Genomic DNA, 22,302 nt, shown 5'->3' with positions numbered 1-22,302 from the left:
TATTTATGCATTTGCCCATTCATTCATTTGCTTTTTTACTTTAAAGACCTGGGATGGATAATTGGATAAAATTGCCTGGGTGTCAATATATTAGTAGTACCAAATGCAGCTTTTCTTCACCCAAGTTGGATATTTATGAAGAAATCAAATTGCGTTTAAGAGCAGAACAAGGAAACACTTCGTGGTCTGAGGTTATCTCATTTATGCCATTTGAAAAAGGTAAGAAAAAATTGCTAGCTGAATTAAATTCTTTAGTAAATATTACCAGAACAGTTCACTTTCCAAGCCCATTCATTTTCACTATGTGAAATCTTCCATCTTAAAAAAAAAAAAATAAACCCACAAAGCTTCCCTTAAACACATCTTCCTCCTACTATGGCCCCATTTTTCTGCTTTCCCTATATAGTGGTTCTCAGAGAGTAGTCTCCAAGACCCTTTTAGAGGGTTCATAAAGGGAAGACTATTTTCATAATATTAAGATTTATTTGCCTTTTTTATTTTCACTCTCTCTTGTATACATAGTGGAGTTTTCCAAAGGAGGCTATTTGATGTGTGATGTGGTGATGTGACTGATTTAATCCAGAAGTAGAAATGAGAGCCATCCATCTTCTTTGTTAATGCAGATATTAAAGAGATTTCAAAAAAAATGTAAAGCAGCGCCAATCTTCTCACTAACATTTTTGTTGTTTTGGAAAAATATGTGTCTTATAACAAATGTTTGTTACCATGTAATGGGCTTATCATAGTTACTTTTAATGGATTAATTAATTAAAATGGATTAAATTTTTTAAAATTTTGTCAGTTTTAATGTCTAATATGCTAAATATCAAAAGACATAACTCATTAACAAAAGCTCTTTGGGAGTCTCAATAATTTCTCTAAGAGTATAAAGGGATCCTGACTCCAAAAAGTTTCAGAACCACTGCCCTTTACCAAAACTCAAAAAAGAATTATTGGCCGGGCGCGGTGGCTCACGCCTGTAATCCTAGCACTCTGGGAGGCCAAGGCGAGTGGATCACTCAAGGTCAGGAGTTCGAGACCAGCCTGAGCAAGAGCGAGACCCCATCTCTACTAAAAATAGAAAGAAATTATATGGACAACTAAAATATATATAGAAAAAATTAGCCAGGCATGGTGGCGCATGCCTGTAGTCCCAGCTACTCGGGAGGCTGAGGCGGTAGGATCGCTTAAGCCCAGGAGTTTGAGGTTGCTGTGAGCTAGGCTGATGCCACGGCACTCACTCTAGCCTGGGCAAAAAAGCGAGACTCTGTCTCAAAAAAAAAAAAAAAAAAGAATTATCAGTCCTTTTTTTCTATATTTCTTTTTTTCCCATTTTCTCTTCAACCCTTTCCATTCAAACTTCATTCCTCATCGCTGTACTAAAACCACTCTTCTCAAGGTCACCAGCAGCCTCCACGATGCCAGGTGAATTCCCAGTCCTCTCCAGCTCGCTCCCTCTGTAGCACAGATGTGGCATCATTGACTTTTTATTGAGACACTTCCGTTACTGAATCCCTAGGGCACTGCTGTTTCCTTGGTCTCCTCTTGCTTATTGGTCACTGCAATGCCAATGCCTCCTCCTCATCTGCCAGACTTGTCAGTGTTGGACTGCTGCAGGGTTCCGTCGTTGAACCTCTTCTCTTCTCATTCTGTGCTCACTCCGCTGGTAATCTTACAGCTTGGCCTACTTGACTCCCAGAAGTGACAGGCGCATATTAAGTGCTCAGAATTATTTTGTTGAATGAATGTTTCGACATTGTATTAATAAAGTTACATAGTAATTGTTTTTATTTTTCTAGCTCAAATTGGTCCTCCAGACGTACATTTGGAAGCTGAAGATAAAGCAATAGTAGTAAACATCTCTCCTCCTGGAACAAAAGATAGTATCATGTGGGCTTTGGCTGGCCCAAGCTTCATATATAGCATAGTTATCTGGAAAAATTCTTCAAGTATAGAAGTAAGCATTTTTATTTTTACCTTTGATGTAAAAGAAAAATTAGGTGAATTAATCCTAAAATTTGACTTTATCCTTTTTTAAAGAACTGGCTTCAATTTTTTTTATTATAGAAAATGATTGAAACTGATTATCTCAGAGATAAAATTGATAAACTATCACCAGAGACTACCTATTGTTTAAAAGTTAAGGCAAGACTACGTACACCAAGGAAAGTTGGTATCTATAGTCCAGTGTATTGTATAAATACCACAGGTAAGGAGGACGTTTTGCTTTAGAGTCAATAACTGTATATATAGATTGGGAATATATTAATTTTGGAACTATTCTCATAGTGTGGAAGTTTATATGATGGTTTAATATTAGGTTATTAAATATGAAATGTTCGATTTCCTTAAGTACTAAGTTTGACAGTTGATACCACTGACATTTCACTTTGACACTTCTTGTTTTATTTTTACTGTGAAGGTACATCCTCAGTCTTGCAAATGCATATTTTGGCTTGTGATTATCATTCAGAATTTTTTTAGAGCTATTTTTGTGAAACCAAAGATAAGTCAAAAATTCATGTTATTTTCGAATATGAAAATTTTGAATTGGTTCCATCATGTAACCAATGCAGCGCAGACACCTCGAAATATCAATGAAGTGTTTGGGAAGGATGTCGCTAATGAATACATGGTACATAGATGGTTTGAGAAGTTCTGTGATTTTAATCTTGAAAATGAGGCATATGGGGCGTCCTGAGACCAAGGTAGATAATGATGAGCTGAAAGCTGTAGTGGAAGCGAATCCATCTCAACGTATGCATGAATTAGCAGCAAGGTTTGATGTTACTATTTCAACACTATTGGACCATTTGAAACAAATGGGCAAGGTAAAGAAGCTGGATAGATGGGTTCCATGTGAATTAAACGAGCATCAGAAGAGAAATCATCTCGAAGCTTGCCTTTCTTTGCTGTCACGACATAAAGGCAAACCATGTCTACACCGTATTGTTACATGTGATGAAAAATGGATTCTTTTTGACAATCACAAGCATTCAGCACAACAGTTGGATAAAAATGAAGTGCTGAAACACAGTCCAAAACCGAATATTCATCAAAAAAAGCTAATGATGTCTGGTGGTCCAGCACTGGTGTTATCCACTACAGCTTCATGAAACTTGGTCAATCCATTACAGCAGATGTGTACTGCTCCCACTTGGATGAAATTGTGAGGATGCTTGTGATTAAGCAGCTGAGATTGGTCAACAGAGACAGGCCAATCCTCTTGCAAGACAACGTTTGACCACATGTCACGCAAACAGTGCTGCTCAAACTACAGAAGCTGGCTTGGAAACTCTTTGTCATCCACCGTATTCACCAGACCTTGCACCAGCTGACTACCATGCCTTTCAGGCTTTGGACCACTTCTTGCAAGGAAAACTGTTCCATTCTCAACAAGCTGTGGAAAACGCCTTTGGCGATTTCATCCTACTTGCTGTCCAGGCTTCTTTGCTGCTGGCCTAAACAAGCGACCATTAAGATGACAAAACTATATTGATGGTTTGGATGCATACTTTGATTAATTGTACTGCTGCTTGTTTGAGATGTAATCTACACTTTTGATTCGAAATCAGACATTTCATAGTTAATGACCTAATAGATATTAAAACAAAAGCAAGATAATAGCATTTACATAAAGCAAAAAAAAATGTCATTTGGGATTTTTGTCGGAAGTAAATAGTAACGAAAATTCTTCTTAATAGTCCAATTATCTTTTTTTTTTTTTTTTCAATTTAATTTTACAGAATCAAAGAGTCTAACAGTATATCTTGTTAGATACAGTATGTCCTCATAATGTATACATTATTTCTTGTACAATGATATGAAATAATATGGGAAATATTCATGATAAATTATTAAGTGAACAGTGCAAGTTAAAAACAATAGTTTCATATTTTTTTTCCCCACCCCCCCTTTCCCGAGTCAGCACCTTCAAGTGTAACCACTCCCCAAACGGTGCACAATGCACTCAATAGTCCAATTATCTTGTAATGACAAAAACTGTTTGATTTGTTCAGAATCCACAAAAGGGGGGAGGTAGCTAGACTGTGAGTTCTGCAAGGAAGAAAAAGAGTGGGGAGGGGGAGTTGCTAGTAGACTGGTCAGTCTTCCAAAAAGTATAGCTTTGTAAGTGAAATATTAAAATACTAAAGCATCCTGATATATTTAGTCAGTGACATCTTGCTAATAATTAAGGCCAAGGGTAGGAGGTGAGATTTGGTTATTATTTTAACTATGAATTTAGTATACTGTATTTTTTAAACAATACAGAAGGCTTTAAAGTCCTCCTGCCCTATTGTCCCCAATGCTGTTGACTAGAGAGGTAAGCATTGCCTAGCAGTTTGTATATCCTTTCATACTTATTTCAGGGCCTATATAAGCATATACACAGGCCTTCAGGTTTTTGGTTTTTAAATTAAAAAATAAGATCCTGCTAGATGTAATTTATGTCTTGCTTATTTAAGCCAATATATTGAGGCTATCATTCTGTATCTGTATGTACAGATCTAGCACATTCTTTTAAATGGATGCATAATACTACATTGTGTGAATATACACTATAACTTATGTAAGTATTACCTTATGTAATAAAATGTAAGCCTTTATCTTGTGGCCCATGCTGTTAAGAATTCTTGACACATACTATCTCACTAAAGTAAAAACTTATGCTTTTTTATGTTTTCTTTGGCTTCCAGCTGAAAATAAACTGCCTCCACCTGAAAATTTAGAAGTTGATGTTAAAAATCAGAACTATGTTCTTAAATGGAATTACGCATATGCAAACGTGACCTTTCAAGTTCAGTGGCTCCCGTAAGTTCTATTCCGTAAAGTTCCTTCTGCCCAGTCTGTGTTGATTATGCTGCTTTTCACTCTACTTCAGCCACTTGCACACACGATGACTGGGAGGTGGGTATGGCATATTGGAAAACTGGGAAATTCAACTCTAGCCTCTGTTCTGCCAGTAACTAGCTGGATGACATTGAGCTAATCACTTAACTTCTGTGAGCCTCAGTTTCTTCACTTGTTTTAAAAGAGGTGTATTCTAATAGCTAGGATTCTTACTGGCTGTTTTTTTTAAAAAGGTGTGACTTAGTTTGCATATATTATTTCCTTAATCTGAAATACTTGACACTTGAAGTTGAGTTTTCTTCAGAACTCACTTCTTCCATGAGTCTTTGAAATGATCTCATTTCATTCACTCTGACTTACTCATTTCAAAAAGTTAGCCTTCCCATTTTCTTTATTATTTTAGTGATTTTGACAACTTTTTTAGTGGTTACTGCAATGGGGAATTAAAGAGAGTTGGAGAGAACTGTTTTCTATGTGGCTGAGTAGACACTAGCCAAATATGAATGAAGTGTAAACACCACATAAATGAGAGAACTGCATAGAGTTTATAGTGACTGGAAAATTGTAGGGAATAAATAAAGAGAAGAGATTGGGAAAATCAAGTGGTAGGAAAAGTGAGTTGTGAGGAGAAAAGTGATGGAAAGAAAGATTCAGAGGAATAGAGGGACCAAAGGAAAGTATAGCTAAGACAGGAAAGGAAGAATGAGAAGAAACTAGAAGGAAACAAAAAAGGAGGGAGAAGTCAATACTGCTGTGACCAATTTCTCTCTATCCTTTAGTGTTGACTTTGAACCAAGGGTGGCTGATAGAATGGAAACACATTCATGTGCGTATTACCCCACAGTACATAGGAAACTGTTCAGTAATCTCTTATGTATACTTCACCGTCAGATCCATGTTAAATAGTAGGGCCACAGAATAGAGAAGGATGGTATTTCTAACGGCTGGTCTCTAAGTTTCTTTTGAGTACTTAGCTCACTGTGTAAAGCACTGAAGAGATGTAAAGATACAACAGGGTAGAAAATGGTTCTAGAAATCTGAAGTTAGCTGACATTGCATAGCGATGTGTTTTAGGACTAAGGAGGGGTACACAAATTGTAAGTGTCATAGAAATCAAAAATATAAACATGAATGAGGCCAGAGAGACCAAAGAAGCCATTTGTAAGGAGATGAGATATGAACAAGGCCTTGATAGTTAATTCAGATTTTTTTTTTAAGTATACAGGTATTAGTTTTCTATTTCTCTCTAACAGATTACCACAGACTTAGCAGCTTAAAAAACAGCTGTTTATTATCTCAGTGTCTCTGTTGAGTCAGGAATCCAGGCATGGTTTAGCTGGGGTCCTCTGCAAAGCAATCAGGGTCTCAGTGTCATACAAGACTCGGGGTCCTCTCCAAGTGCACGTGGTCATTGGCAGGATTTATTTCCTGTAATGGTAGAGCTCACGGTGGCCTGCTTCTCAGAGGCCATCAGGAGGGAGAGTCTGGCCTCTAGACCCTCTTTTAAGGGGCTTATCTGATTAGGTCAGACTCACCCAGGATATTATCTCGTTTGATTAACTCAGAATCAGCTGATTTGGGGCTTTAATTACATCTGTAAAATCCCTTCCCCTCTGCCACATAATGTAACCTAATCATGGGAGGAGGGGTGGCCACCATATTGACAAGTCCTGCCCACGATCGAGAGAGGGGATGTGTCCACCAGGAGGTGAGAGTCTTGGGGCCATCTTCGAATTTTGCTGACTCCAGTGGGGAGAATGCCCTTCTAGAGGAGCAGAACGTTTGGGCATGAGGAAGCATGAGAAAGAAAGTTGAATAAGTAGGACAGAACAAGAATTAGGTTCAGCCTCAGGCTATCCTATAGGCATTTAGATACTTTTGGGGATATTGTGTTGGGGGATAGGTAACTGGAGATCTGTATTTGAGGAAGGTATAAATGGTGACAATTGCATGTGGGGCAGTCGACTAAGGAGACGCCAAAGACAAGGAAACCAGTTAGGAGGCTGTTATAGTTCTGGGCTTGAACTGAGATGCTTTTAGCTGTTGGTTTCTGAGCAAGTTACTTAAACTCTCTAGTCTCAGGTGCACGTGCTTTGTTTAGACTTGCTCTTCTACCCCTGGGGTGTATTTCTCTGTTTTAGCACTTACCCATTTGTGTGCTAGCACACGGTTAGCAACTGGCTTTCCAGAAAGGCAAAGTCCTATTTGTAGTGTTTGCTGATTTTTGTGATATAAATATTCCCACCATGGCCACTTTCAGGCTACCAGCATGATATACCCTGAACATGGAGTTGGGAAGATAAGCACAGAAATGCACCGTATATAGTATATCCACCACATAGATAACAACAGACATGCACAGCCTCAAGAGCATAGGTAATAAAATATACTAAGATAGGACAAGATAAGTTTTGAGTATTTATTACCTTTGTCTTTAATGTAATCTTTATTTGAAAATTTTTATAATTTAGTAATTATAAATCAGCTTGTGGCCGGGCACAGTGGCTCACTCCTCTAATCCTAGCACTTTGGGAAGCCAAGGAGGGAGGATTGCTTGAGGCCAGGATTTCGAGGCTAGCCTGAGCAAGAGTGAGACCCCATCTCTACAAAAAATAGAAAAATTAGCCGGGCCTGGTGGTGTACACCTGTTCGTCCCAGCTACTCAGGAGGCTGAGGCAGGAGGATCGCTTGAGCCCAGGAGTTGGAGGTTACAGCGAGCTGTGATGATGCCACTGCACTCCAGCCTGAGAGACAAAGCAAAACCCTGTCTCTAAAAAATAAAATAAAATAACCAGCTTGCAGTGTTCCTGAAAATTTAATTTGTTTTTGCACATTGGTAAGAACCACCTCTAGCATCCCACTACTTTGTCAGAATCTGGAGCAATCTTTGGTTTCCTTTTGTTTTAGATACTTATCGTTTACTGTATTTTGAGTTTCCTGAGGATGGACGTTGTTTATTTCGGTAACCTTAGCCCCTAACAGCAGTGTCTGGCATGTTGTAAATACTTAATAAATATTTATTGAATTAATATATTTAAATTTTCAAAATGTGTTTTGTCTTAAAAGCGCCTATGTAAGAAAGAATCCTGGGAAACATTCACATAACTGGAAACAAATACTTGACTGTGAAAATGTCAAAACTACCCAGTGTGTCTTTGCTCAAAATGTTCTCCCAGAAGGAGTTTACTATGTCCGTGTGCAAGCATCTGATGGAAATAACACATCTCTTTGGTCTAAAGAGAAAAAATTTAACTCTGACATACAAAGTAAGGCAATAGTTTTTACTTGAGATTGTAATTCTCCAGTTTGGCACAAGTTCTTAAAATTGTTTTTCTAATTGAATATTATGTCTTTACACATTTTTTCCAGCTGTCGTACCTCCTCCAGTCATTAACATGAAACCCATTAGTGATTCACTGCGTGTCTACGTAGGCGCTCCCAAAGAGGCTGGAAACAAGCCTGTGAACCAGCTTTACCCACTAAGCTATGAAATTATTTTTTGGAAAAACGCTTCAAATGCTGAGGTAAAAAGACTACATAGTATAATTTTGTGACTTAGAGTTATAAGTATGACTTGGGTAAGTAAAACTTGAATTTAAAATTCTGGGGAAATTTTTAAGCTTTAAGACTGTGTGATTAACTCAGGTATTTGCAATATGGATGGTATTAGCATTTTCCCTGTTTTGCACTGTAGATTTATGGATGACCTGCATCTGGGCACCAGTTTGCTTTTAAAATACAGATCGCTGAGCCCATTGCTACTGAACCAGAATCTCTGGGGGTAGACCTCAGAAATTTGTGTTTTTAACATGATTCCCAGATACTTGTCTAGCAGGGTTTCTCAACACTGTTGACATTAGAACTGGATAATTCCTTGTGATGGGGGCTGTCCTGTGCGTTGCAGGATGCTTAGCAACATCTCTGGCCTCTACCCACTTGATGCCAGTAGCACTGCCTCCCAATTGTGACAGCCCAGAATGTCTCTAGACGTTGTCAAATGTCCCCTACTGGTACCCCCAAGGGGACAAAAGTTTGTTCTTATGGAGCAAAAGTATCTTAGCTATTACAATGGTTTGTGGCCTCCCAGGGGGAAAGTATGTCTTCACAGTTCAACATTGCCCAACAGAGTGTTATTCTTTGGTATTTAATTTCATGGTGGGGGAGGGATTAGAAAAAAATCTGTCTAAAAAGCCTTTTTTAGGGGGGCAGTAGTGAAAATAGGGTTGAAAAACACTGCTCTAAACACTAAAATTCAGAAACCACTGGCAAAGATAATGCAACATCAGCTAATCTACATGATTCCTAGATCACTTTTCCCCTGTGGAATTACAATCAACATTTAAAAATCTCATGCAGTCAGGTTGATAAATTCTATAACTTCATTCCCTGTTGGAAATCTAAGCAAATGCGAATGACTTGGCTGCTTTCATTTTAACTGACAACTGTTACCCCTGCATACTTAGCCCATTGAGAATTATGGTCAGTTTTCTGTTGTCCCTAGATAAGACAGATCTAAATGTGTGTGTCACTACCAAAGTGTGTAACCATAGACAAGGTGCTTTCCCTCTTTGAGATTTTGTTTCCTCTTCTCTAAGGTGGTGGTAATCACAGCAACTAAATCTTTCAAAAGAATGTTTATAGGTTTAAAATGAGGAAACAGGCCAGGCGCAGTGGTTCACGCCTGTAATCCTAGCACTCTGGGAGTTGGAGGTAAGAGGATTGCTTGAGGTCAGGAGTTTGAGACCAGCCCGAGCGAGAGTGAGACCCCCAACTCGACAAAGAATAGAAAAATCAGCCGGGCATGGTGGCACTCGCCTGTAGTCCCAGCTATCCGGAAGGCTAAGGCAGGAAGATCACTTGAGCACAGGAGCCTGAGGTTGCAGTGAGCTGTGATGACGCACCTGTACTCTAGCCCGGGTGACAGAGTGAGACCCTGTCAGAAAAAAAGAAAAAAGACCTTGGGTAGAAAGACCCAGGAACGAAGATGCCGGGGCTAGGGACACAGGTGTGTGTAAGAGCACAGGCACCCTGGGGCCTGAGGCCTTGACCGCAGCTTTCTCCAGGGACTGCAGCCTCCTGGCTCTGCCAAGTCTGGTGTGGGGAGGGCAATATCCCCGTGAGCTATGATGATGCTCTGCAGTCTAGCCTGGGCGACAGGGGGAGACTCTGTCTCAAAAAAAATAAAATGAGGAAACATCAAAATACCTAACACATTGCTGGACAAATAGCAAAGATTTAATAAATTTTGGTTGCCATCCTATCCTATGCTGGATAATGCTCCAAGATTATTATAATAGCAGCTCTTTTACTGAATATGTATTCTATATCGGGTACTGTGCTAAGTATTTTACATGAACTTTCTCAATTATTCTTCAGAACAAGCCTGCCAGATGGTATGATCAGTTAAATTGCTGCCTGGCAAGCACTTGGGACAGAGTCTTCACCTCTGCCTCGCTGATGCGGGGCTTCCAGTGGTGGAGCCTGAGTGATATGCTGCGAGCAGAAGCCGTAGTGTGGTCGCAGGGTGGCCTGGCTCTTGTGCGCCCGTTTGCGGGGAGGAAAGCATATTGCACGTAGTCTCCGGTCCAAGGAGGATGAGACTGGTGGAGCGGAGCTAAACCTGACGCACAGCCTGATGGGGGAAGCTCCCCAGCCAATCCGTAGACTTGGGAGTGAGAAACAGGATTAGGTTTTGAGCCACTGAGTGTTGAGAAGGTTTTATTACACAAGAGTGTAGCAACCGCTGACTAGTGCAGATAGGAGCAGTCATTGTCCTCGTTTTACAGATGAGGAAATAAGGTGCTGAGAAATTAAATAACTTGTGCAAGGCCACACAGCTGTAAGTGATACTTCTTAATGCAGGCAATTTGAGGCCAAAACCCCTACTCTTAACCATTTTGTCACGAATCAGAGGTAATATCATACAATGACAATTAAACCAAACCAGCAGTACTTATAAATTAGAGTTGCCTTAGGAATATATCGTGTGCTTTTTGGGCAGCAGCATTTTTAACTTTCTGATTTGGTTATAATGGTTATAATTTGATTATAATTCTAAAATGAATTTGTATTTCTTAAACATATACCAACTCAGTGTTTGGAAGAGGCCAGTCCTGGATTATTTATAAAAGAATTGAGAAAATAGATATTTACTATCTGATTTCATGAGGTGACTAAATTTTATCAATGATTTAATTATTTTTGTAGAGAAAATTTCTAGAGAAAAAAACTGATTTTACTGTTCCTAACTTGGAACCGCTGACTGTATATTGTGTCAAAGCCAGAGCACACCTTGTGGATGGAAAATGGAATAAAAGCAGTGTTTTTAGTGATACTGTGTGCGAGAAAACAAAACCAGGTCAGAATCTTTTACATCTTTTTTAAATGTAACTGGATTTAATAAAAATAATTCAATACTGTACGTTGAAAATTGTAAAATATTTTCTCTTTACTGCAAAAGATAAATAGAATATTTTCTTCATGAACTATGTGCATCAAATGTAGACCCTTAAGCTAAGTCTTTCCATTTTAGAAAATATTTTTAATGCTTAATTCAGTGTTTTTTGAATGCCTTCTATTTCATTCAGTATCCATACAATTAATTTCCTTAATTTATTGCTCTTTGACATTTAATAAGACTATTGGCTTTTAATTTTTTATATAATCCTTAACATAATTATCATGTGGAAATCACTTAATTCTTTCAACTATGAATTTTTTTATGCAGGAATGATTTAGTCTTACTTTGTATTTTACAGTTTCTAGAGGTGACTGGTAGAGGCTTAGTTACAGAGTATTTTTTTTTTTTTTTTTTTTTTTTTTTTTTTGTTGAGACAGAGTCTCACTTTGTTGCCCAGGCTAGAGTGAGTGCCGTGGCGTCAGCTTAGCTCACAGCAACCTCAGACTCCTCGGCTTAAGCGATCCTACTGCCTCAGCCTCCTGAGTAGCTGGGACTACAGGCATGCGCCACTATGCCCGGCTAATTTTTTCTATATAGATTTTTAGTTGTCCATATAATTTCTTTCTATTTTTAGTAGAGACGGGGTCTCGCTCAGGCTGGTCTCGAACTCCTGACCTTGAGCAATCCACCCGCCTCGGCCTCCCAGAGTGCTAGGATTACAGGCGTGAGCCACCGCGCCCGGCCTACAGAGTATTTTTTAAATTTCACTAGTTGTAGAGTGCTGAAGAATACTTGCATGTTTGGGTCTATATGTCAATATCATATTCTTCCTTAAGCATCTTCCAGGCCGATCATTAAATATAAATGTCATTGCCCACAGTTGTTTTGGATTCACTGCTACCAGAAATATTTTTAAGGGTATTATTTAATAGATTTTATATACTTTCATATAGCTAGGCTTTCACACAAGCTGTCAGCACTATTAAAGTATTTGTGTACCAAACCATATATTAATGCTAAACATGATTTATGTCGTTTTAGGAAATACTTCCAAGAGCTGGCTTATAGCTGGGATTTGCACTGCATTATTTGCTGTCCTAGTTGTCATTTATGCTGTGAAAGTCCTCTGGAAAGGCATCAATTATGTGTTCTTTCCATCACTTAAACCTTCTTCCAGTATAGATGAGGTATGTTACTTTTCTTTGTCAACAGCTAGGAAATGAACAGAAAATGTTTGATTTCAAAAGAATATATAGGTTTTCTTGATATTCAGAAAAAAATACAGACTGATTTGGATATTTTCTTCTAAGATTTAGTAAATTAACTTTAGAAACCATCATTTAATGTAATAACATAGCTTGGGGTAGTAAGGTTTGTCCTTAATCTCATATTTTTCCAGCAATTTATAGACTCATTGTGGCATTTGTTTTACAACTTAAAGTCCTTGTGATTTCTTCACAGTACGGACAGTCCCTGACTTACAATGATTTGACTTACAATTTTTCACTTTATGATGGGTTTTTAGAAGTATTAAATGCATTTTCAAGCCTACGACATCTTCAGCTTAAACTATGGATTCATTGAGACATAGCCCCGTCATAAGTCCAGGAGCGTCTATATAAACACAAAAGACGGAAATATTCTGTCAGTGGATGAAATCACTAATAGCATGAAGGTTTTTTTATGACACATCACAGTTTTTGTGTGGCACTCCTGTGAAGTTAGCATATTTAATGAAAGCACTAAATGTTGAAGGCTAAGCACAGAATCTGTGCCTGGGGAATGATATGCCAGCTAGAGTGAGTTTCTGACTTACCTTGAGCAAATCACCTAAGGGTTGTTGAGCACCTACCCTCAGACTATAAAATGGAGCCAATAATACTGCCCCATTAGGATGTGGAAATCTTAGGAGGAATTAAAAATAATAATAATAATATTACCCCATGGAGTTGTACAGAACAAAGGAGATAAACCATAAAAATTTTTGCACTCTAACAATTATAGCTATTAACTATTTTACTGTTATACCTCTGAATTTTTAAATATCATTCCTATATGCTCTAATATTAATAACTATTGTTTAAAATAATAGACTTAAAGCTAGCTAGTTCCAAAAGCTAATTATTCTCAGTTAAACATGAAAAAATTAATTTCTCACTTGTGCTTCTCCCAGATATCTGTAGATTGGATAAAAATTTATTATTATTTCAAATAAAATTTTCATAATCCCCAGTGCTGCCCCCCTTTAGTCTTCTCTCATGCTCTTCCACCCCGACTCCTGAGAGCACAGCGCGTCTTTCTTAGGTGTTCTTCATAGACTCTCCACAAAAGGTGCTCAGATATGAGTGATCTTACTAATGATTTTATTCTAAACATTACAATGCATCTGGTATGTTCTTGGTTGACTTTAATATGCATGCTAAAAGATAGGTTTTCTAAATAATGGACATAGAAACTAAAGCTATTTTAATTAGAAAAAAAATTTTATTATTTTAAATAATCCATTTCTGTTCTTTCCCTGTTTTAAATTAGTATGTCTCTGAACAACCATTAAAGAATCTTCTGCTTTCAACTTCTGAGGAACAAACTGAAAAATGTTTTATAATTGAAAATGTAAACACAATTACTCCGATAGAAGAAACTAATCAAATTGATGAAGATCACAAAAAATATAGTTCCCAAACTAGTGAAGATTCAGGAAACTATTCCAATGAAGATGAAAATAGTGGAAGTAAAACAAGTGAAGAACTTCTAGAACAGGAAATGGTATGACCAGAAACGAACTCTATAAGGTATTAGGTGGTTCTGCGGGAGCTCGCTGGAAGCCTGAGCTCCTTGCTCCTCTCAGTAACTATGAAGGAGGATATTTGCTCGTTGGGGAAGAAAAAACATCTTCAGATCATAGGTCCTAACAATACAGGCAAGCACTTAACTACTTAAAAATGAAATTACAGGAGTTGGGAGAAAAGTTCCCTACATTCTTTCCCATGTGTAAAATCTCGAAAGACCTGTCGTCGGTCTTGTCTTTGATGAGATGAGTCAGGTCAAGAAGATGACCACCCATCTTTCTCATGACAGCTCAAGTACCACGGTGCTAGCTGTGCTCTGTGGCGAAAGATGGTATTTGTGTTCCTGTCACTTGCCGTCACGGGTGCTGCAGCCTGCTGTGTGTGTCAGCTGTTTGTTCTTCATTCCCGGGATTACATGTCATTCTTTTTCGAGAGATATTTAGAACGTTTGATCTTTTCTTTTAATACTGCTGTAGGCCCTGAGGAAGCGTATATAGGCAAGCCTGGACACTGTTATCACTTGGGTTTCTGAAGAGTAGCTTACCCTAGAAAACAGCCACAGATGCTAGAAAGATGATCCTTAAAAATGTTTGGGGAATTCTATCCATTTATCCCAGAACGTTGGCTTCTACACCACAGTTACCTATCCCTCACATGGCCCCGGATGAAAACCGAGTAATCTTTTACTGTGCATTAGGACTTCCTGATCCATAACTTATTAGAACGATAGCTTCTGATTAGAATTTGCAATGAGTGAAGTCATAGAAAATGGATAACTATCTGATTAGAGAAGTCATTGTTTTATTTTAAGATCTGAGGGTATGTACTAGTCAAAGTTTATGCAAGAAATCTTGGGACCAGAAAATGCCAATGATAGAAGAGACAGAAAGAAGTAGACTAATTCAGTGGGAAAAAAATGACTTTGGTGAAAAAAATAAGAATATATAATCCACTTTTAATTATTAACCCACTATGTATGTTTGTTCTTATAGCTCATCTGGTCATTTTGAATACTGGGCCACCTTCTCTATACTGCCTAGCAGTATTCAGGTACCCCTTCTGCTCAGCCTGCATGCACTCAAGGAAATACAAATTATTGAATGGCAAGGTGAGAGAAAAATGTAACTAAGAACAAAAACCTAATTTTAAAAATTATATAATGCTTTCCAAAGGCACCTATAACTTATTTTTAAGTTACTTGATATTTGGGATTCTCCCTGGATATTCTTTATAGGCAGGAAGTCTGGGAATTCTGATGGCCCCTAGGGCAGAATTCTCCCTTCAGTTGTTGCAGCAGGAACCAGTGAAAGAGAAAGATGAAGTTACAGACTTTGCTGGGGAGTGTCCATCGCTGAGGCCAGTCTCAATTATGTAGTTGTCTCTGCTGAGGTAGCAGGGTCGTCCTGGTGGGAGGAAAGGCTGAAAGCAGCAGGCCTAGTGAGGCTGGGACGCTCAGCACATCCTAGGCACATACACAGGTGTGCAGACCACACCATGCGTGTTCCTGGACCTGCCGCCCCAGCGTCCTCAGTCGTTCTAGCAGAGCACAATGGGCCACCAAGGAGGCCCAGGGATCCTCTCTGAGACACAGCTCTCAGCTGGAGAGCCTGCAGTGACACCTTTTCATCTTTGTCACCAGAGGCATTTGGTGTGGAGCACATCTGCTGGGTTGGCCTTACATTTGGAAAGGCCCTGTCACTTTGGAAGTTTGCCTCTTTGAAGAGAAGATTGGGAACATGCCATGACTCCCTGCCACCACTGCCTTTCAGACCAGACCAATTCAGTGAGCCTGTCTAGCACTTCCAGGCCTGTGTTCATCACAGGGAAAAGCTGCTTCAGGCTGGACATCCGGAAAAGAAACAATGCCATTGTAGGATGTGGAGAAAGGAAAATGGAGGCATTGACATTGAAAGACACCGGTGAAGTCTTTAGGGCCCTAAGATATGTGAACACCGGTCTTGAAGTTTTGAAACCATCTCTGGTTTTCAGCAAACAAGCACCTGGGCAGCAGCAGCTGAAAAAAAAAAAAGACTTCATTTTTGCCTTGTCTTCTAGACATGCAAAGGCAGTTCCATTCCATCCTTCATTGTGTTCTACATGTTGCTTAATCAGGATGTGCTTGGTAGTGAGATAAATATTTTTTCTGAACAACAGTTTACTTAAAAAACACCATGCACTTGGGGGCACTAATAAACCGCTTCAAAATTATAATATTGGTAGTTCTTAGACTAGATATAATCTAAGAATGTACGTGAAAGACTTACATCATTAGAGCCAAAAATGTTATATTAATATATAATACATATTAACAATATGTATGCATTAATATGCATGTGTATATGTAAATAGTGACATGGGCCTATAAGCATACAGATGTCTATATCTGTATATGTACACCTACACACACACACACACACGCGTGTGCACGCACACACACACACAATGTGGGCCTTATTCCGTTAATATGGCAATAAAGTACTCACTAGTATACATTCTAATTAGAAAATTAGAAATGCTGCTCAAAAGTATGAACTTTAAGAGTCTGGCCAGAAATTTGCAACCTCCGAAAAAGTTACTTTAAAAATATAATTTAGGGCCGGGCGTGGTGGCTCACGCCTGTAATCCTAGCACTCTGGGAGGCCGAGGCGGGTGGATCGCTCGAGGTCAGGAGTTCGAGACCAGCATGAGCAAGAGCGAGACCCCGTCTCTACTAAAAAATAGAAAGAAATTATCTGGCCAACTAAAATATATATAGAAAAAATTAGCCGGGCATGGTGGCACATGCCTGTAGTCCCAGCTACTCGGGAGGCTGAGGCAGGAGGATCGCTTAAGCCCAGGAGTTTGAGGTTGCTATGAGCTAGGCTGACGCCATGGCACTCACTCTAGCCAGGGCAACAAAGCGACACTCTGTCTCAAAAAAAAAAAAAAATATATATATATATATATATACACATATATAATTTAGAGTTTGTATCTTTCCCCCCAAGAGAGCCTATGACACTTAAAGCAGCCTCAAATTGCTGCTAAGGAGTTGAGGGCGGACGGAAGCTCCCTCCTCCCCATGCCCTCCCCTGGTAATCCTGTGCCTGCCAGACATGCTGTGATGTGTATTTGTCTTGTTTGGTGTCTGTCTGCCCCCACGCTAGAGTCCAAGGCTCCATGAGAGCAGGGACTTAGTTTTACTCACTGCTGTGTCCCCGGCACCCATCAGTGCAGGGCCGTGCACATGGAAGGTGCTCAGAAAATAATTATTGAAATGAATGAAATCTAAAATATGAAGAAGGGAGTGTTTCTGACAATGTTTGTAGGTTTTGTGGGTTGTATGATAGAAGGACATAACCAGGTTGTGTTTCTATGCAACAAACTTGTATGTTTTATTTCATTTGTGTTTTTGTCTTAAACCCTCCTGCTGTTAATATAAACAATTTTATATAATAAACACTGGGCCTGAAAGTCTTTGGTTTTTGTTGGGGGTTTTTTGTACTTGAATTTAATAAATTTTTATGCAGCAAAGGTGCTGCAGCGGATGCCTTTAAAAGGTATCATGACAGAGAGGACCGTGGCCTGTGCAGCTGTTCCAGGGCCCAGTGCTGAGGACTCTGAAGGAGGTAGAGCGTGTTTGCTTTCTCTTCACACTCTCGAGACTGGACAGGAGCACGTCTTTCCGTGAAAGTTTGCGGCGGCAATGCATCTCCTTGCTTTCTGGAACTCAACCGCTTTCCCCGTTGCAATGTTGATACTAATTCTCTCAGGATAAGTTCACTCCAAGGAGGCTCCCCAGACCCCCCAGGTAAATGTCCATCCCCTGCCATCTAGACACATTTGCCTTGGAAGTTGAACACAATTTGTATTCATGCTGGGAGGAATTCTGTTTTTGTGTTTCTAAGCTTCCTTAAATTCTTTTTCACAATGGATAGGGAAGCAAATATGAATTAAATACATCATCTCTGATGCCCAAGAAATGCCGTTACTTAGCAGTGATAAAATACCAGGAACTTCCAGTTTTTGCTCATTACCTTTTTTCTTGGGCTTAGGCTGATTACAGAATTACAAGTCTTAAGGGCAACATAAATACAAGTGGATATTTGTGGTGTGATATCTATATTGATGGAAAATAGCAATATCTTTTCCTTCCCCTGAGGGGAGCAAAGGCAAGAAGAGAGAATTTGATGGTGTCTTTCATATGAAGAATATAGAAGTTTCCCACCGTTTCTGTGATCTGTCCCCACTTGGAACTCTGTTCTAGCAGGAGATGTTTTGTAAATTAAGAAATAATGATGAGGGTGAAGAAAACAAAGTTGACAGTAGATATTCTGGCTTAGGGGGAAAACAAGGCTTGAGAAGAGAGAGGGAATTGAAAAGTTACAGTAGTCAATAGCTTAAGTTAAACATTCCTTCTCACAGTGACTCGCCACCCCTGCCTCTCCCCAAAGTTTTCTGGATCCATCATCAAGGAAGAAGCTGAGGGAGAATTGAATTTTAAAAATCCCTGTTTTCCTGTCTTTCCAGTAGAAAGCCCATTTTCCCAAAAGTAGTCCTTAAATGTATAATAGCATAATTCATTTTGTGCACTTGACTCTATTATCGTTACCAAATTTTATAATGCTTTTTATACTCTGAAATTTTACTTACAGAAAAATTATGAGTTGTTTTAGTATGAAGGTACATCATGCACTCAAATCTTCCCAAAAGATCTCTATACACACATAGAAGTCGTCTTTGTGCCCCACCTGTACCTGTATGTGTGTCTAGCATGGTGCCTAGGAAGAGATTTCTTTTTTTTAACCTTTGTAGCTGACACTTGGTAATTAAGTGTTTAATAGTGATTTAGTGGGGGCATTGAAGGCACAGACATTGACCAGATTCACCACTAGGGGGCAACAAGCTCCCCTGGTCAGGCTCACAACTGGCTGCTATTAAGAAACATTCTTACATGGCCGTCGTCAGGAAACGTTCAGGCAGTGTGTGTAGCTGAGGAGTGAGTCTATCACTTCAGGTTGCTAGATGTAGCAAATAAAAATACAGAACACCCAGTTAAATTTGAATTAAGTTTGAATCAGGAAACGTTCAGGCAGTGTGTGTAGCTGAGGAGTGCGTCTATCACTTCAGGTTGCTAGATGTAGCAAATAAAAATACAGAACACCCAGTTAAATTTGAATTAAGTTTGAATATCAGGTAAACAATATTTTTTCAGTATATCTCAAATATTGCATGGGCCTTAACACTAACCTTTTTTTTCATTGCTGTAGAATGCTTTGAATATGCTGGCATTTTACTTATAGAAAGAGATGTTCGTGAATTTTTTAGTATTAGAGCATATCATTCCCTCTTTGAAATATTCTAAATTACTTCTACCACATAAACATAGAAGTCATCTTTGTGCTGCATCTGTAATTTCAGATGAACAATTTTTTAGTGTAAGTATGTCCCATACAATAATATTTGGGACATAGTCTTATACTAAAATAGTATTCCCTCATTATCTGAAATTCACACTCACCTGGATGTCTTATCTTCTATCTGGCAACCCTAGTAATGTTAAGCCTCAAAAGTACTACTGGGCCCTCCAAGCTGCCAAACCAGTATAAATAATGCCTTATACAGAAATTTATGTTGACTACATTGTGCATAACAGGTTGTATTTACAATTTTAAAGTGGTTAAGAAAGTTAATATTGTAAACATTATATAGTCAGAAAAATAAATCCATTGCAATATAGTTCTGTCCTAAGGACAATGTGTTCAGAGAAGCATCTCCACCCTGTGGGCGCGCAGGCCTTTCCGAGAAGCCGGACCTCTCATCCCCTCTCACTTGCTCTGATCACATGTTGGTTCATATTTCAATCACTTCTCTGCTTGTCTTGTCTTTCAAAATGGATGTGAGCTCCATGAGGTCAGGAATTGTGTTTATTCATTTTGGGTTCCTCAAGCCAGTTGGTGCCTGGTGTACTGTGAATAGTTGCTCAATAAAGGGTCTGTTGAATTGAAATGGATTCTGGCCAGTGCAGGGTTTCACGCCTGTAATCCTAGCACTCTGGGAGGCCAAGGTGGGAGGATTGCTTCAGGTCAGGAGTTTGAGACCAGCCTGAGCAAGAACAAGACCCTGTCTACTAAAAATAGAAAAAATTATCCAGCTGATTAAAAATAGAGGAAATTAGCCAGGCATGGTGGCGCACACCTGTGGTCCCAGCTACTCTGGAGGCTGAGGCAGGAAGATCATTTGAGCCCAGGAGTTTGAGGCTGCAGTGAGCTATGATGATGCCACTGCACTCTAACCCAGGTGACAGAGTGAGACTGTCTCAAAAAAAAAAAAAAAAAAAGGATTCCTTTGAGTTCTTTCCTTCGGATAACTCTAGGAGTAGGATTACTTTTTGACGTCTGATCCTGCTGTATTGCATTTATTTGTGTCCATTTCTATGTTGCCTACTAGACTGTGCCCTCTTGAGTCACTTCTTTACCCACCTCAGCACGTACAGTTCTTGATCTCCTACTAAGAAATCAATACGTTGAGCTAAGCAAATGAACCTCCAAACTCCCCTCCCCTTCAGGTAAATGGACCCATGGTGTATCTTTTTGCTCAAACTGGAAACCTCTGAGGTGTCCTTGGCTGCTGCTTCCTCACTCCTGATCCAGTCTTTCAGGTCCTGTTCGTCCCACGTTCTAGAAAGCTCTTGGACCCTTTCATTCCACCCCATACCCCCACCTTGCTCAAGCCTCCAAGCTTCTTCGCCCGGGTGGCCACACGCCAGCTTCCTCTTGTCCTTTTCCATGTCATTCTCCTCTCAGAGTAGAGGGATCCTCGAAAGGCCAGGTGCTGAACACACCAGGTGCCTCCCCCCTGCCCTCAGGTTATGCCCCAGATCCCTTCCATGCTGTCCCACCTGACGCGGTCCCCAGCCCGGCCACCCTGACCTGCTCCGTTTCTGGAGTGTTTCACGCTCTTCGCCATCTCAGATTCATGGCACATTCTTCCTGCCTGGAAGCCTCCTCTTTCCTTTCCCTGGCCAAGTTCTCAACCTCAATATCTATGCTTCCCTGCCCCTGGGGACAGCCATCGCCCTCTGACTGGGCTCAGTCTACCGCCAGCTGCTGCAGCACCCCCTGCCTCCATGTCACCCTGGAAATGTTTGTTCAGTGGCCTTGGGCCTCCTAGACTGTCAGCTCTAAGAAGGCAGGGACTGGGACGGTCTTGTTCACTATGATGGTCCCAAGACTCAGCAGGGTGCCTGGCGTGAATTAGGTGCTCAGCGCATGTTTTTAAATGAAAGAATGAATCACATGCCTTTACTTGTTCCTGCAAATGCACCCCAGCAAATGCTTGGAGCCTGGAGTGAGAGAAATTGGAAAATTAGAACAAAGAGGTACATGAGTGGCCCTGTGGGATACTCACGGTGTGCAGGTCCCTGCGCCTTGTGACAGTGCTCCCAGACAGGATGAGCCAGGGCAGGCGCTGACCACCAGGTGGACAGGCCGGGACACCCAGGAGTCTTCAGCCTCGTCATTTACACAATGGCCCGGAGTGGGACAGCCAGAACAGAGGCTCTGCACGGGCCCAGCAGGACAGGCTCCCTCTCACCAAGACTGATTGACAACTCCACAGCAGCTGACAAGGCTGAGCCCTGTGCAGGAACATCCTTCGCCCACCGAAGGATGCGGCAATCATCGGCCCCCTTCCACCCTGCTGGGGCAGCAATTCATTTTTCCTGGGATTAACAGTATTTCCTGCATGTCCCGCAGGGCCCCCGCCCCCACCACCACCCAAGGGGTCGCAGAGTAGTACACGGTGGCGTTTTACTGTGTCAACTTAGCTCAACTGAAGCGCCATTTCCCGGAATGTCCTCCGGTGTGGGTCCAGGTTAGCAATCATCTCGAGAGCAATGTGTCCAGGCGTGGAGGGTGTGGGTGCAGCTCTGCCATCGTGGCTGGCCAGGGGCCTCGGTGGCGTGGCACAGCCGCTGGGCTGTGGCTCCCCCAGGTCCCCGGCTGAGTGCAGTTGCATGGAAGAGTGGTGAGACGACGCGGGTTCTCACCTGCCTAGGGGTTCAGTTTGTTCCCACCCATTCCACTGGGCCCTCGCTGTCCCTGACTTGTGCTCAGTTCTGCGTTCCCGGCCCGCTGCCCTGCACCGGCGGCACCAGCGACAGTCTCCCTTGTGCTCTCACCACCCCGATAACTGCTCTCGGTCTAATCCTCATAATAAATATCTCTGTTAGTTTTCTGCCGCTTCTCTAACCAATTACCACAAACAGCAGCTTAAAACAAC

The 22,302-nt window shown here is 40.5% G+C and overlaps 1 protein-coding gene across 2 annotated transcripts in view; it reads left to right on the top strand.

Annotated features, from left to right (window-relative positions):
- The window catches only part of IFNAR1 (interferon alpha and beta receptor subunit 1), a 30,490-nt gene extending 14,198 nt beyond the window's left edge, over positions 1 to 16,292 (top strand). Inside the window, exons 3-11 of one of the 2 annotated variants that reach the window (XM_069472328.1) lie at positions 47 to 219; positions 1,800 to 1,957; positions 2,068 to 2,209; positions 4,698 to 4,812; positions 7,918 to 8,117; positions 8,221 to 8,375; positions 11,059 to 11,209; positions 12,293 to 12,438; positions 13,784 to 16,292. In XM_069472328.1, the coding sequence (XP_069328429.1) occupies positions 47 to 219; positions 1,800 to 1,957; positions 2,068 to 2,209; positions 4,698 to 4,812; positions 7,918 to 8,117; positions 8,221 to 8,375; positions 11,059 to 11,209; positions 12,293 to 12,438; positions 13,784 to 14,023 (1,480 nt within the window). In that variant the 3' untranslated portion in view covers positions 14,024 to 16,292. The remainder of the gene's footprint in view (positions 1 to 46; positions 220 to 1,799; positions 1,958 to 2,067; positions 2,210 to 4,697; positions 4,813 to 7,917; positions 8,118 to 8,220; positions 8,376 to 11,058; positions 11,210 to 12,292; positions 12,439 to 13,783) is intronic. The other variant, XM_069472330.1, reaches the window with a different exon arrangement.
- The last annotated feature ends 6,010 nt before the right edge of the window (positions 16,293 to 22,302 follow it).

Source organism: Eulemur rufifrons, chromosome 7 (assembly GCF_041146395.1).
Source record: "Eulemur rufifrons isolate Redbay chromosome 7, OSU_ERuf_1, whole genome shotgun sequence".
In the NCBI taxonomy this organism is placed as follows: domain Eukaryota; kingdom Metazoa; phylum Chordata; class Mammalia; order Primates; family Lemuridae; genus Eulemur; species Eulemur rufifrons.
This window is presented reverse-complemented; position numbering and strand designations above follow the sequence as displayed.